The 17,186-nt window shown below is 48.6% G+C and overlaps 1 protein-coding gene across 1 annotated transcript in view; it reads right to left on the bottom strand.

The window, feature by feature from the left end:
• The window catches only part of LOC307055577 (guanylate cyclase 2D-like), a gene marked incomplete at both ends in the record, with an annotated part of 85,534 nt that overhangs the window by 54,050 nt on the left and 14,298 nt on the right, over window positions 1-17,186 (bottom strand). Inside the window, 3 exon segments of the mRNA XM_079707795.1 lie at window positions 2-496; window positions 2,118-2,173; window positions 3,608-3,788. Of these exon segments, the coding sequence (XP_079563921.1) occupies window positions 2-496; window positions 2,118-2,173; window positions 3,608-3,788 (732 nt within the window).

Here is a 17,186-nt window from a genome sequence, read left to right as displayed (position 1 = left end):
AGATATCCTGGTGGGAGGACACAATGGCCACGTGAGCCCAGCCAAAGTGTCTCATGATGGACAGCAGCACGTGGGCAGCCGAAGGCAAGGTGGGCACCAGCACACCTCCTCCCTCTGGAACCCCACACACCCAGGAGAAGAGGGTCTTTCCCCAGCCTTGGGCCAGCAGGGCTGCTGCTGGGCAGTAACCAGGATTGACAGGGTCCACAAAAACAGCTACAGTGTTCTTGTGGGCCAGGAATGTGGCCAGAGCACTAGAGGTGTCACAGCCCGTGGGAAGAACCACGGAAGTCAGCTGTGAGTCCAGGGCCAGTGAGGAATCCTGGTTGGCTTGGTTCACAGCCAGCTGGGCAGCCACACTGGGGAGGGTCTGAGCAAAGATGGGGTCACAGTCCCAGGGACCCAGCACCCCCAGGGTGAAGGTCCAGCCAGCCACAGGAGAACGCCCCAAAGCAGCACAGAGAGAAGTGGCAGGAAAGGGACTATCCTTGGATGGCTGAGAGTAGACCCTCACGGGCCCTGGCAGGGTTGGCAGGCCTTCCTATGCAGCAGCTTCCAGGACCAACCTTCAGGGTACAAGCCCTCTTGCAGTCCTTGGAAAGAGGGATAAAGGCAAGGTTTGCTTTCTAGCATTTTCTGCCTATGCTTCCTGCATGATCTTGAGGCAGACACCCCTCCTGCCCCCAGAACCTCAGTCTCCTCATTGGTAAAATGAGGGATTTGGACCCATGATATCGGAAGACCCTCAGCTCTGGGGGCCTAACCTCCTCCGCAGGACTGGCTCACAGCCCCGTGATACCCACGCACGGTCCTGGGCTGGAGCTCAGTGGCTCGGCATGGGTTCCAGAGTCAGAGCTGGCCACACATGGCTCACTGCTTCCCATCCTTGTGGCTCTAGACCAACCTCTGAAGTTTCTGAGCTTCATTTTTCTCTTCTGTAAAATGTGGATAATGAAACCTACTTTATGGAGTTATCATGATGATTAAATGACACAGTGTGAAGCACTTAGCAGTCCCTGGTGCTCATATGTTCAACAAATCTTACCTCTTTCAACCTATTGTTACTATTTCTTCCTTCACTCATCTTCCAGAGTGGGCCAAGTTCTCCCTCTGGGCCTCCTCTGCCTCTGACCCTCAAGCCCAGCACCATTCACAGCATTTAAATCTGCCAGACTCTGTGGGCCCCAAAGCACAAGCAGCGCCTGGGTAGGGGTAGCTCCCCTGTTGTGTGCTTGTGGCTCAAAGGTTTACAATGCTTGTGCACAGCCCCATCTCCGATCCCCTTCACAGCCCTGTTCAAACAAAGATCCTTCTATCTCCATTGTACAGATGAGGAAACTACAGGAAACTGAATGGAGCTGGCAGAGGCAGGATTTGGACAAATCTGTTCAACTCATGTCCCACCCCACATGGGGCCTCCTTGACATTTGGACTGGGGCATCCCCACTCCATCTTACAGTTCCAAGACCCTCATGCCCATCCTGCAGCTCCTGTCTGGCCTCTGCCTGCACCCTGCATTTGCTCATGCCTCACCCACAGGACTCATCCATCTCCTTACTACACTATTTATGCAGCCAACAACCTTCCACTGGGGGTACCCCAGGAAGGCAGAAGATCCAATCTCACCCTTAAGAAACTGCCAAGCTGGTAGGGAGGCAAGTCCCAGCCAAGAGAAAAGTGGATCACAAGTGCAGGCAGTAGCAGGACCCGTGGTGAGGATCTGAGGACCCCAGGAGGAAGGCTCACGGAGGGTTTCCCAGAGTCTGAACCACCTACACTTGGAGTGTAGATCAGGAGGGTAAGAGGATGCCCTCCCAATGCCAACTGCAATGGTCTGTGCAGAGTAGCTCCTAGAAATTATGTTCAGTGCAGAGGAATAAGAAGGGCCTTGGCATCACACAGAGGAATAAATCCTGATTTTATCATTTACTAGCCCCTGACCTTGGGTAAGACATTTAACTTCTCTGAACCTCAGTTTTCTCATCTGTAAAATGGAGATGACAATAGCTACCTGGCAGAGCTGTGGTGAAGACTAAAATGTGTAGGGTATTTACAGTGGGGATAGTCATTGTGGTGAGTAGGTAATTAACTAGGCACTTATGAAACAGAATAGTTACCATCATCACCGTCACCATCATCACCGTCTTTGGATCTTTGAGGAGAGGCGGGTGTACTGTGGTGTAAAGAAAGCTGGACAGGGAGGTGGAGGCCTGAGCTTCAGCCCCAGTCCTGCCCCTGCCCCATTCAAGGCCTCAGCCTCCCCATCTGTAGAAGAAGCTGGTTTTCAGAGCTGGACAGACCTGGGCCCCCCTGGCCTGTGATGCTATGTTTCTCCCAGCTCAGAGGCCAGGGTCTTGGGGAGTGCTGCTCTTCTACCAGTCTCTGAGGGACCCTCTGTACAATCCCTCCTCTTCTGCTGTGATGCTCTAAGTGGTCTCCTAAGATCCCACCCCAAAGGATGAACCCCTCAGAGCAGCTGGTTTGTTCTGGGCCCACAAAGAGCTAATCATTTCTGGTTGGGAACATAGGCATATATGGCTGATATTAATGACAGACGCCTCTCCCCTCAGTCTGTACTTCCCAAAGCACCTGTCATCCACTCCTTTGCCTGGTGCTCCTAGAGGCCCTGAGGAGAGACCTCTTATCCTCTTTTCCAGAGGAAGAAACTGACTCTGGGAAGGGCAGTGACTTGTCCAGGGTCTCACCAAAAGTTAGGGCTGAGCTGGTCCTGAGCCTGGCTTCCCACCTCCCAGCCAAAGACAAAAATCACCTCTTTTATTGAACACCTAGAACATCAGAGCTGAAGGATCCTGGAGATCTAAGCATCTGAACCAACTCCTCTGTGTACAGATGGGGAAACGGGTACAGAAAGGGGGTGTGGACTTCCCTCCATCCCACAAAGCAGCAGGAGGCTCCCCTGGTCCCTCAGTCCTGCTGGCCATCCTCAGTGTCCCAGGAATTCTGCGGCCGATGGCCTGCAAGGGGTCACAGGAGGCTCAGGCCCTTAGCGAGGGCAGCCTCTGGCCAGGCTAGAGGAGGAGCCACCTTTAGCCCCACCTCCACCTCTGACTTGTGAGACAGTGTTCACACCCTTTTCGGTGCCACCTGTACAGGGAGGGCTTAGTTTATATGTTTAGGGTCTCCAAAGATCCTTCATCTCCAATATTCTAGCTGTCAACAAAAATTAGGAAACAGGTGATTTTTGTCTCTGCAGCTGGCCACGTCCCCTCTCCTAACCCTTCCCCCAGGAGTGTGTGAGCTGCAAGTGCTCCCACCTCTGGCACAAGGGGTTCAGGTGCCACCCTCCTAGGGAGGGACCGTTTGTAGTCTTAGACTCAAGGGGATGGACACTGAGGATTAGCCACAGACAGCTTGGCTCATGGAACCAACTTCATGAAGCTAGTCAACTCCATACCACCATAACGCAAAAAGATGAAGATGGCTTTATTTACATTAACAAACAAACGACCAAAATATTCCAGGGAAGGAGGATGGGGGATTCCTGTCAGAGCCAGGGGCCCTTCGAGCCCTGGATCCAAGGGTCACTCTCCTGTGCCCCAACCTGGTCCTTCTTGCCTCCTTCAGGGCAAGCTCCCCAAAGACCCACCTGCCACGCTGTGCTGTTGGAGCTGATTGATCGCCTCTCGGAAGATCCTGAGGTTCCTGCATGAGCGTCCTCGGATGTCAGACTCTCCAAGCGGGCTCTGTCCTGGGGAGCCCCCATTCCCACCACAGCCCACACAGTCCCACAGTCGCCACTCCGGCTGCCTGCCAGCTTCCCGAGACTCCTGCTGAGGGAGGGACTCGTATATGGCTCATTCCCTCCTGTCCGCCATAGGGGTCTGAAGAAACCGTTTGGAAAATTCCATCTTTTCAGACCCTAGGGCTCCGGGGAGCCAAGCACAGAAGAGAAGGAGGGAATGAAGGAGAGAGGAACTGAGGGAAGGAGGCAGGGAGGGAAGGAGGATGTCTTCAGCACTACGGACAGCTCCACACCTGGCTGCAACTCCCAGGAGGAAAAAAGAATGGGTGAGCACTGAAGAAACCAGCATTACTGAGCATCCACTACGTGCCAAGCCCTGTGCTGGGCACTATTTATACAACCCACTGAGACAGGTACTGTCATTATTATTCCCACTTTATATATGAGGAAAGTACAGCTCAAAGAGGTTAGGTAATTTGACAAAGGGCACAGAGCTAGTAAAGTGGCGGGGCTGACTATAGGTCCAGGCTTCTGCTAATCACACCACATTGATTCTTTGGGAATTATAACAGCGGTTTTTCTTTTTTTTCTTTCTTTTTTTTTTTTTTTTTTTTTTTTGCTGTACGCGGGCCTCTCACTGTTGTGGCCTCTCCCGCTGCAGAGCACAGGCTCCGGACGCGCAGGCTCAGCAGCCATGGCTCACGGGCCCAGCCGCTCCGTGGCATGTGGGATCTTCCCGGACTGGGGCACAAACCCGTACCCCCTGCATCGGCAGGCGGACTCTCAACCACTGTGCCACCAGGGAAGCCCTGTTTTTTTTTTAAATAAATTTATTTTTGGCTGTGTTGGGTCTTCATTGCTGCACATGGGCTTTTTCTAGTTGCGGAGAAGAGCGGGGGCGACTCTTTCTTGTGATGTTCGGGCTTCTCATTGCGGTGGCTTCTCTTGTTGCGGAGCATGGGCTCTAGGTCCATGGGTTTCTGTAGTTGTGGCACGCGGGCTCAGTAGTTGTGGCTCTCGGGCTCTAGAGCGTGGGCTCAGTAGTTGCGGCACATGGGCTCAGTTGCTCCGCAGCATGTGGGAAACTTTCCAGACCAGGGCTCGAACCTGTGTTCCCTGCATTGGCAGGTGGATTCTTAAACACTGAGCCACCAGGGAAGTCCCTCCACTGTCTTTATAACCAGTATTGTTGCCACAGGGCAGAGTGCCACAGCCACTTGATATGCCAAAGTCTGGCCTTCCAACCTGCACCGCATCCCATGCTACTACCCATGATCATTTTAGTAACTGTGATACTACCAGGTGTCATGAATTACTTGCATCCTATTTCCCCTAGCAGGAGATTATCCCCATGTTGCTCAAATACAGGACCAACCCAATTCCAGAATCGTATTTGGAGAATCTAGTTCCTAAGGGCACTCTTGGCACTAGACAGAGTCCTAGCAGGAAACTGAGGGCAGACTCAAATTAGGGTAATACTAGAAGGGCTTGTTTACAAAGGCCTATTATAAAGGTGGGAGCAGGGGTTTCTAAAGAATATTGCAGTAACTTGAGACTAATGGTAGCAGAACTATGGCCTCTCCAGGTCCAAAGGGATGAGGGGAAGGAGTTTTCTGGAGCCCGGAAGACAGTTGGCTGCCTCGAAAGGTGAAAGGACACATCCAGACAATGATGTCCCCACAGGAAAGAATCAAGGGAAGTAGAAACCCAATCCCATATCTCTTACCCTTGCTGCTAGGCTTCTCATTGACCAAAACTAACCAGAATCCAGGATCTCTCCAGGGGTTCTAGAGTCCACTCCATCTGTCCTCCAGAAAAATGGAAGTCCTTAGCTGACGAAGGAGCCTTAAGTGGTCTCTGAGACACCTCTCAGACAGGACAAGAACTCTGTGTATCTCCACCCACACTTGCACATATCCACTGGTTACTGGCCACTCACTATTCCCTGGGCCACTGCCCTGCTGTAAGCCAGTCAGCTGTTAATGCTTCTGTCCTGTAGCATTGAGAAACCTGTGTCCTCTGACCTCCACATCCTCGTCCTTGTTCTATATTCTCTGCCAGCAGGGCAAGCCTGTACCCTCTGGCTGTCATCAGCCCCAGACGGTCAAGAGGCATCATCAAACACAAAGTACCAGTAAATACCATCCATAGAGCCTTTGCAACAGCCAAGATAATCATAATAGCAAACACGTTATGTTTAGGACCATTATAGGTGTTTCCCATGTAATGATTCATTTCATCGTCACACTCCTATGAGATAGGACAGGCCTTCCCTGTCTTGTTCATTTCTGGTGCCTTAAGACCCTGCCTGGCACTTATTACATATACAGTAAGTCTGTGTTGAATTTACTGTCTCCATTTTGCTGCTGCAGATTACAAAGCTCTTGAGGGGCAGAGCTAGGATTTAGAACCAGGCGATCGAGCTCCAGAGCCCATGACCTCAACCCCAATATGTGATGCTTTTATTTTTTTTAACATAATGCCAAGCTTTCCCTCATCTTTTCTTTTCCCAGGAAAGCATCCCCAAATCCTTTCACGTTCCTCACATAGGTAATAACATGACATGACATAAATGGCACTCAGGTGTCACTGTGGTATATTCTCACCTCATTTAAGCCTCATTATAACCTTCACAGTGCAAGGCTTGAAGGGGCAAGAACCTGTTCAGTCCTATTCATTGCTGTAGCCCCAAAGCCAAGCCTGGCACAGAGCATATGCACATTAAATATCAGTTGGGTGAGTTAACTTTACAGATGAGGGATTGAAGTTCATAAAGCTTAATAAACTTTCCCGAGGTGGCAGAATTAGTAAATGACAGAGCCCTGATTTGTAACCTGTCTTTGTCCCCAAAACTGTTTCTACTGCACTGTGCTGCTTTGCCTCTCTGGGTCTCACTTTCCTCGCCAGTTAAATGGGGATTTTAACGGCCCTTAGGGCTGCTGTGGGGACAAAGGGTACAATGAGGTGGAGGCACTCTGCAAACAGGAAAGGGGGACACAGATGCAGGGCTACCTTCTTTCCCTCTGTGTCACTGAGCCCTGGTGCAGAACAGGAGCCCCAGAGAATGAGGGTGATGCCTCCAGACAACGGTGAAACTGAGATGGATGGGGGTGGGTGGGTGGATGGATGGGTATGTGTGTGGGGGGGGTGGATGCGTGAATGGAAGGATGAAAGATGGGTGGATAGATGGATGGATGGATGGAAAAAAAATGCCCTTTTGAAAAAGATGTTACTGTACCAGGGTGGACGCTGGCTGGTCTTTTAGCCTTTATCCAGCAGAGGGCACCAAGGCTCCAATAATTAGCCTAGACTAGAGTTTCCTGGCAGGAAAAAACCTCTTGAAGGAGGGCACTGTAGCCAAGCCCTGGTCCTGGTCTGTAGCTTGTTGGCAACTCTGGCAGGTGAAAGGATAGATACACAGAAAACCAGGTCAGAGACCACGGGGCACAAGGTGAGGTGTAAAGAGCACAGGCTTAGAGACAGACCCTCACGCCTGCCTCCAGTAACAGGGGCCTCAGGGAGAACACTTCACACACCAGAGCCCTGTTTCCCTTTGTAAAATGGGGAAATAAGTGTACCTTTTAGGTTTGTCGTGAGGATTAAATGAGATACACTAGAGAGCACTCAGTATGCCAGACGCCCTCAACACTTGCAAGTGAGGTATTCACGGCTCAGAGTGGTTGTTTGACTTTCCCGAGGCCACCAAGCAAATACAAGATGGAAAGTAAAGATGGTCTCCAAGGATCCTGATGAGATTTCTAAGTGAATAGAGAAAATTCTGTTAGGATCAAAGTGGTTCGGGGCAATGGAGACAATTCCAGGTGAATGTGGAAATTTTAGGGGTGGAAACTGCTCTGAGGCTAAGGAAGGTTCTTGGAGACCAGGGCTGAGTTAAGTGAACTCATCCTGCCACCTGGGGTGGATACCAAATAACCACTTAACAGCCTGCCCAGGAGCTCCAGGTACACTTCTGTAATGTGGGAAATTAACATTTTAATGTGGAACTCGACTTGCATCTCCTCGGGCGGCTGGGTGCAAATTTGCCATCTGTTTCAGAAGGCTGAGTTTTTCCCTAGACATTTATTTTATGTGTTGTTGTCACTCGTGATCCCTGCCAGGGATTTATCGCAAGGATCAGGCCTGGCTTGAATTGCCTTGGAATGAGCTTGTCAACTAGCAGCAACCTGCAGAAAGCCAAGACCTTCAAAAAATGAACAGAAAACCAATGTCGTGTTTCCCTGGAGCAAGTGGAGAGACCTGCCCGGAACACAAAAGAGCGAGCTGGCTTTGGATCATAAGCTGGTCCCCTGGGCCCTGACCCTGAGGAGGAATATGTTCCACACCGCAGCACTCCTGTTTTAGCAAGTGGCTTGTAGAGAGCAGGCCTTCCCTGAGACTGGGGGAGGACCCAAAGGAAAAGCGGTGGTGCTCTATTTGCCCTTTTACTCCTCATAAGTCAGCGTCTAAAACCTGCCAAGGTGCTGCAGGCCAGTGTAGACTTGAGTGGGACTGTACCCACCCGGGTCTAAACCTGCTTCTGCAGCCCCCAAAGCTGCTCACCATGGTGAGTGACAGGCTCTGCCACCTGAGGGTCTGCCTCTTCCACCAGCAGCACGTGACCCCACTCCCTGTCCTGGCTTGAGCAGGATCTTTGCCTTCATTCTTCATAAAGCTCCGCCCATCCATGAGTCCAGCTTGTTGAGATTCACCCTTTCGTCTGTCTGTGGCTTCAACCTTTTCTGAGCCCTTATTCTACGCCAGCCCTGTCCTTGGTACCAAGGAGACTGGGTGACTAAGCCAAGGCCCCTGCTGTAACCTAGTGGGAGGGGCAGAGGATTGCCACCTAGTGGAGGGTGTGTCATAGGGAAGAACAAATCTGACTCCATATTAGATCTGTTTCTTTTACTTTAACCTTTGTATTCTACTGCTTTTGCTTCAAGTCAAGAGTGTTGCCAATAGCCTGAAATGTACAGGATCACCCATTCTCAAGGCTCTGACCTTTAAAGGTATAACACTTTCCCCTTCATATAGAGATTAAAAATAACATTTGTCTCATTGGAGGTTTACAGGAACATCGTGACCTGACTTGCATGGGCAGCTGCAAGCACAAAGGATTCTGACATCAAGAAGTTTTTGAGAAACAACCACGCCCCTCCCTCACCTTGCCTTTAAAAATGCTTTGCTGAAACCCTTCAGGGAGTTCAGGATTTGGGGGGGCATGACCGACCCATTCTCCTTGCATGGCCCTGCAATAAACCTTTCCCTGTTCCAAACTCTGACGTTTAGGTTTGTTTGGCCTCACTGTGCTTCAGGTACATAAACTTGCGTTTGTTCAGTAACAAGTGGAGGCACAAAAGGAGGTGGAAGCAACCGTCTCCGGCGTGGACCCTGTGGTCTGGTGAATCTCAGCCCTTCCCCTCCTCATGCATGTGCTGGACCCCAATCTCCAGCAAAATGATTGAGCAGGACAGAGGCAACAGAGGGCAAGCTGGCAGAGACACTTCAACTGACAAGGAGCCAGCAGCAAATAGTAAGAAGTAGATGGGAGGATCCAGAAAACTGTGAGAAGCAGCCTGATGAGAAAGTGAGCCACACTTGTCAGGGGGGCCTATGGCAGCGCCCTGGAGGGCATGAAGCTGAGAGTTTGCAGCCTCAAGTGCTGTCCAATTCTTCTCCATGGCCCCAGGACCCCAGACAGCTCTGGCCCAGCATGGTTCTGCAGAGCTAGCCACGTTCTGGGAGCAGGACTGAATGCGTGAATTGACACCAGGGCGTAGAGACCTGGGGCACCCACGCTGGCTCCACGTCAAGGGCCCTGGCAGTGAGTCGGGGCGGGAGGCAGCTGCTCCCTGTGCTGCCAGACCACCGGCTGGCACCTCCAAACAGGCAGCCTGCCACTTCCCACTCTGACATCTGAGGCCACCCTTTGGGGCCATCTTGTTTCCTTTAAGATTGCACTACTTGTGGGACTTCCCTGGAGGTCCAGTGGTTAAGACTCTGAGCTTTCACAGCAGGGGGTGTGGGTTTGATCCCTGGTTGGGGAACTAAGATCCCGCATGCTGCGTGGTAGTGTACCCACCCCCCAAAAAGAAAAAGATTGTGCTACTTGTGACGTGTCCCCCAAGCTCACTGCCGCGTTCCCTCACCTCCAAAATGCAGAACCTGAGCCTCTGGTCAGATATCTGGCTATAACATGGCACCTACTGGGATATCAGATCTGACAGCTTTTTTTGCTGTTGTGCCTTTTCTAAGACTAGAACCAGCTGCCAATGGTCTGCTTGGGAAGGATCTCTCAGCTTCTCCTCCCACTTTCAAATTTTCATCGTTGGATTGTCACAGTGGGTAGACCACACTATAGGCAGGTCAGACTTGTGCTGGTCTGAAAACGCCTCTGAACTGGCCTGTGATCTTGGGAGCTTGTCTCCTCACCTGCCTAATGGGGGACAATTGGGCCTGCCTCCTGGGGTTGCTGTGAGGTTTGTGTGGGGTGACAAGTGCGCCTGACACGGGTTGGGAGGTGCGCAGCAAATGTCTGTTAGGGGTTCTGGAAAGCATGGGGCCAGACAACAAAGTGCAGGACCTGTGGGTTTTATATGACGGAAACCAGATCCTAACCCATGGATGGGTCAGAATTCTCTCTCCTTACTGAGCCTTGATCTGTGTCTACATGGGGAACGTTCCAAGGGCTGAAAGCTTGCAATTAAGGCCATAGTAGACTCCAAAAAGAGGAACACTCTTTAGACGAACCTGAATGCCAGCTCAATGAGAGATGACTGCCAATGCTCATGCCCCAGCTGTGTGTGTGTGTGTGTGTGTGTGCACGCGCACACACACACGCATGCAAACATGGAATGCAATTGCTTGTACAGCTGACGCCTGCTCTCCAGTTTTGGGCTGTGGCAGGACGTGACACTCCCTCTGAGTGCTGCGTCTGACTTTTGGAGCCTTTTTTCAAACAGAGGCAGCCAACTGGGCCCAACGTGCCTGCTGGAGCCAGCCTCACAGCTGCTGTCTTCATCACAGGGAGGAGCCTGGCTCTGGTAGGGGCCGCGTGGCATCAGCTCCCAGATCCCAGCCGCAGGCCAGGGCATGCCTGGGAAAGGGGACTCTGGGCAGGGGTAGAGATGGGGTGTGGACCCAGAAACACTGGTCCAGGAATAGGATGAGAAAGCAATGTTGGTCAGGGAGTTAAATGGAGCAGTGATCAAGTAGTGATGGGGTAAGAAGGAGAAACAGTTCAGAACACAGTTGTCATAGATGGGGAAGAGGTAGAAAGCCAGGGAGAAGGGCAGAGAGGGAAAAGAGTCCATAGAATCAGAAGCAATAGAAACAGAGGAAGGGAGAGAGGGAGAAAGAGATTCAAGAAAGAAGAATTAGGGGCTTCCCTGGTGGCGCAGTGGTTGAGAATCTGCCTGCCAATGCAGGGGATGCAGGTTCGAGCCCCGGTCTGGGAGGATCCCACATGCCGCGGAGCAACTAGGCCCGTGAGCCACAACTACTGAGCCTGCGTGTCTGGAGCTTGTGCTCCGCAACAAGAGAGGCCGCGACAGTGAGAGGCCCGCGCACCGCGATGAAGAGTGGTCCCCACTTGCCACAACTAGAGAAAGCCCTCGCACAGAAGCGAAGACCCAACACAGCAAAATAAATAAATTTTTTTAAAAAAAGAAAGAAGAATTAGGATAGGAAGTAGGTGTTCAGAGAGGGCGAGAAAATCACAGTAAGAGGGAAGAGAGGGACTCCAAGAGAATCAGAGGCAGACAGGGGAATAGTGTATGATAAATAGACAAGGAGCAAAAAGACAGGTGGCAAATAAAAGGGAGTATGCCAGAGACGGGAGGAGGAGAGGGCAGAGCCTGGAGGGGCCTTAAGACCTACCACATTCAAGCCTCACCCCTATTTTCCAGATGAGAAAACTGAGGCCCAGCACATCAGTGCCAGAATCAGGCTTAGAATACAGGTGACAAAGCTAGTGAAAAGGGAAAGAAACCTGGAGAAAAGATGAGAGTCCAGCAGAAAGCCCAAAATGGTTGAGGATCAAGAACAGAAGGGATGGAGGACTTCCCTGGTGGTCCAGTGGTAAAGAATCCACCTTCCAATGCAGGGGACGCAGGTTCGATACCTGGTCAGGGAACTCAGATCCCACATGTCATGGGACAACTAAGCCCCACGTGCCACAACGACTGAGCTCACACTCCTCAATGAGACAGCCTGCGTCCGCAAACTACAGAGCCCACGCAACCTGGAGCCCATGCGCCACAGCTAGAGAGAGAAAACCTGCATGCCGCAACTAGAGAAAAGAAAGCCCACGTGCCACAGCTAGAGAGAAGCCTGTGCGCCGCAACAAAGATCCCACATGCCGCAACTAAGACCCGACGCAACCAAAAACAAATAAATTAATTAATTTTAAAAAAAAAAAGAAGAGGAGGGGTGGGGAGAGGTTCTGGGGTCTGGCCCACAGGATAGGCTGCCGTGATGGGGAGACCCTGGGCACCCAGAACAGGGAACACCTGGCCTCTCCCTAAGTTGGGGAGCTGGCACTGGCCCACAGACCTGAGGACCTCCTGCCTGTCCAGGTCCCAGCTTCAGACAGAGAAACTGGGGGTGTGGTATGGGCTGAACCAATACTAACGCAGTGATTTCCACTTCCACACAGTCTTATCCAGTCCAGTGATGTGGCTCATCAGACCTCTTCAGATTAAACCAATAAATCAGAAGGAAGCACCCTGGAGGTGGGCACACTGGCAGGCCTAAGAAATGTCAGCTGACAACCAAGAAAGAGATGGAATAATCGTGAACAACAGATACCAGAAGTCACTGTTTCTCAATCTGGGACCAAGCAGAGCAGGGGCACCAGAATCATTAACAGTGAGCCTGCTTAACAATGATTCATAGTTATCAAGATTGTGTAACCACCCTAGTGAACGCTGCTTACAAAGGTGCAGAAGCATAACACACGTTTTAGAGAAAGGGTCTCAAATCAGGAGTCCAGCAATGTATTCTGAGGGTACAAGAATTCTTTGAGAATTTTTAACCGTGTGTTTTCCTTATTTGACATTATTTTTAAAATTCTCTTCCCAGTTATGGGAGCAAATGATTTCCTTTGCAGTGACAATTCAAAGTTAAAAGAGATTTTCATAGAATAAGATTTGAATTTCTTGGTCAGTGTTAAGGACTGACCATTGAGTGGTCAGTTCAACAAATGTTGACCTTTACTTCCCCTTTGCCAAGTCCTGGGCCCATATGGGAGTTGGCCTGGCACAGGGTATCAGAGCACAGAAAGGGTTAGGAAGTTACCCACATGAAGGAGGGGGGCAGTGCCTATGATGGCAGACTGGTTACATATGATCAAATAAGTAAACATATTCAGCATAATGGAAGCCACTGTTAGAGGAGGGAGTTACAAATACGGAAAGAGAGAAAAATAGAATTTTCTGTGTGATGTTGGAGTGGAATTGGAGGTAGTGGGATGAACACGTGGTTTTCCAGATAGATATGCTTTCTAGCTCTTTCCACTGAGAGGAGCTGGAGTAGTAACATTCCAATAGCAATGAGCACCCTTAACACTTAGATCTTAGCTTCTAAAAGGAACCGGGGCTCCTTTTAGAAAGGGCTTATTCCAAGCCTGGAACAGGGAAGGAAAAAGATGAGCCTGGAAAAGCTCATGGAAAGTAAGGAAGTGCTCAGAGAATGATTGGGATATATCAAAAAGACACAGAAGTTGCTGGTCAAATCTGGAATACTCTGTGTGTCAGAATAAATAATAAGAAGAACAGATTATAACTCATTGAATAAGAAACCAGAAGTCCAAACTGTCAGGGAGGGAGGGAAAGAAGGAGGAGGGAGGGATATTTTGATGTAGAATGGGATACTGATACAGTTTCAGAATACTTCCCCACAAAATACTTATTCACCACAAATGGAAAAGAAATAATTTTCTGCAGTAATTTTCCTGTGGAGAAGCTTGGCAAGAACCATCAGAGTGATCAAAGTGAACATCACCAGTAATGGAGCAAATGAAATCATGTGCCACCTGATGGGATGCACTGAGAAGAACACAGCGTCACTTCTGTGATGTTCCTGCTCAAGATTCTAATCATGAGGTAGCATCAGACAAACCAAAGTTGAAGGGCATCCTACAGAATAACTGGCCTGTAATCTTCAAAAGCATCAAGATCATGAAAGTCAAGGAAGGGCTGAGGAGCCATTCAAGTCTGAAGGAGACTAAGAGGCACAGCACAACACAAGATTTTGAACTGGATCCTTTGGCTCTAAAGGACATTACTGGGACAATTAGAGAAACATGAAGCAGGTGTAAGGAGTAGATTATAGTAATGCATACATGTTCATTTCCTGATTTTGATGTTCCTATTGTGGTTATGTAGGAAAGTGTCCTCGTTTGTAGGAAACACTAAAATATTCTTTGAGGGAAAATATAAATTACGGGCACTCGCAACTTTGCTGTAAATGTGAAATTGTTAAAAAGTTTTTTTGATCTTCCCACAATAAAACTCCCAAATAAAGTTTTTCATCTGAACAATGCCAAACCTTCAAGGAATGAATAACCCCAAATTCATAAACATTTTCATATGAAAATCAGAGTCGGTGTGATAAAGAAAAATTGTAAGCTTATAGAATATATGAACATGTATATAAAAAATCCCAAATAAAACTGCAAGCTAAGTCTAGGGCACCAGACTCCAAGGGCCTTTCTTGAGAGTCAGCTGGCTGGCCCTCTGCCCCCTGCCTGGCGGGTCCTCCACTGCCTGTGCTGCAGGAGTGCCATCTTGGATCCTGAGGTCCGCCCCCTTGAGAGGTGACACAGCCTGGGCCGTTGAGGGACTTCCTGCAGCAGGTTGCCAAACTACCCCTGAATTGCCTACTTTGAATTGGTATATGAGAAAGACATGAACTCCTCTTATGTTTAAGATGCTATTATTTGGGGATTTCTGTCATTCACAGTCAAATCTTAACTAATATTGATCAATAGCAGACTCAAGGAGAAAAGCCGTATTTTCATCTAGTAGGTTTTTTAGAAAAGGATTCAGTGAAATTCAATGTTCATAATTTTAAAAAGAACTCTTGGCAAACTTGGAAGAGACAAAAACCTCCTAAACCTCGTAAAGAATACCTACACAACTCTCACAAACAAACTTTATAGTCAACAGTGAGTTGTTTTTTAAAAAATTATCTTTAAAATTAGGAACAGGACAAGGATACTTGCTGTCACAAATTCTATCCAATTCGGTTCTGGAGCCCCTAGTCAAGGCAATACAGTAAAGAGAAGAAACGAGAAGTACAAAGATATGAAAGGAAAAACAAAACTCTCATTGTTTACAGACGATATTGTCTACGTGGAATCTACAAACAATCCTGAAACAAATCATTAAAATAATAGCGTTTAGGAAGTGGGTGAACATAAGATAAATACATTAATACCAGCTGCATTTTTATATACTGGCAACATGAAATTCAAAAATGTCATTTTTTTTTTTTTTTGGCCGCACGGCATGCGGCATCTTAGTTGCGGCATTCCCCACCAAGGATCGAACCCGTGCCCCCGGCAGTGGAAGCGTGGAGTCCTAACCACTGGACCTCCAGGGAGCTCCCAAAAATGTAAGTTTTTTAAAAGATGCATTTACAATAGAAACAAAAATTTAAGTGTACCTTGAAATAAATTTAACAGAAGACATGCAAGCTCTTTTGCGAAGAAATATTTTATTGAAAACATTTTATTAAAAAACATTAAAGACCTTTAAAAAGTAGGGGATACTTAAGATTCATGGATAAAAAATCATCAATTATTGGTGTCAATTATCTCCAAATTGATGGATAGATTCCATATCATTCCAATCAAAATTCCAGCAGATCTTTTGGAGAATTTTACAAGTCAATTTTAACATGTTTTTTTTTAAATAGACAAGCAAAAAAGCCAAGATACTCCCCCAAAAGAAAAATCAGGTGAGGGGCCTGCCCTAGCAGCTATTGAGACTTATCATAAAACCATAGAAATTAAGAAAGTGTGGGTGTTGACATAGGTGGTAAAAAACTGGAGCAATGAAACAGAATAGAGATCCTAGAAATAGGTCCTTGCATATGTGGAAACTTGATCTATGACAGCTGTATTGCAGATGAAGAAAGGACTATTCACTGAACGGCACTAATATTTCTGGTTAACTTTCGGCAAAAAATGAAGTGTGAACCGCACCTCACACCAGACACAAAAATCAATTCCAGATGGATTAAGAGCCTAAATTTGAGAGCCAACTTTTCTGTTAATTTTTGGAGAACATATAGAACATATACATTGCTTTATGAACTTAAGATAGAGGACTTTTTAAAATAAGACGTTAAAAATGCAAACATGAATGAAAAAGTGCAATAAATTTTATTGCTATAGAGTTTAGAACTTATGATCATCAAAAGATACCATAAAGAAAGTGAAAACATGATCTGCAAAATGGGTGTGGCAAATTTTATTTTCCGAAGACGGCTGCAACAATATCTCCCATCCCACATGCTCTTTTAGGAGCTTGCCACTCCCCATCAAGAAGCAGAGTCTACATCCTCTGCCCTTGGACCTGGCAGGCGCTTGTTGGTGCTTGCCTTGACCAATAGGGTACAATCAAAGTGATGATATGTGACTTCCAGGTCTAGATCATAAAAATGCCATACATGTTAACCTCCATCCCCTGCTTCTGGCCTCCTCCCCCACTCCCCACCTGCACTTTGCAGGTGACACATTACTGCTTTCTGGTTCAGACCTTCGCCTTCACCACATCTGATATGCTAATATTTGCCTGGGCTTGGTTTCTCCATCTGTCTCAGCAAGACCCTCCCCCAGCACCACCTGGCCTAGGCCTTACTTGGGGCATATACTTTCACAGTCTGCAACTTGAGAGGTGGAGAGAAGCACAGAAAACAGAAGTCAAAGGTATATCCAACTTCCATTCATGCTGAGGAATGGGGGAGAGAGGGATGGTCTGGAGTAAGTGCACATGAGAACGCTCAGAGTGGGGGGCCCTGTCCCCACCACTGCCTGGTACTGTCCTCCAGAGTCATGCCCAGTAAGGGTGGAAAAGGTTGGGACTTAGAGAGTTCAGTTCTTGCTCTGCCCCTGATGTGCTGTGTGACTCTGAACATGTCAATTTGCCTCTCTGGGCCTCAGCTTCCTTAACACCAAGGTTCCTCTGTTCGTTGTTTTCATACATATAATAACTAGCAGGGGGCCTGATATATGGAGTAGATGCTCCATAAATGGAGTTGAAGGAATGGTCTCTTGCCCTGTCCCCCGCATATTTCCTACCTAGCAAACTTCTACTCATTCATCAAGACCCATCTCGTGTATCACGCCTGCAGGACATCTCCCCTGTGACTCATAAAGCTACCTGGGGCTCTCCACGCTTCTCTCCCTCACAATATGGAACTCTGCCTCCTATCTCAGCTACTCCTGCATGTGAGCCCTCCAAGAGCAGAAATCATTTCC

Source organism: Hyperoodon ampullatus (assembly GCF_949752795.1).
Source record: "Hyperoodon ampullatus genome assembly, chromosome: 7".
NCBI lineage: Eukaryota > Metazoa > Chordata > Mammalia > Artiodactyla > Ziphiidae > Hyperoodon > Hyperoodon ampullatus.
Note: the sequence above shows the minus strand (reverse complement) of the source record. Positions and strands in the feature narration are given on the sequence as shown.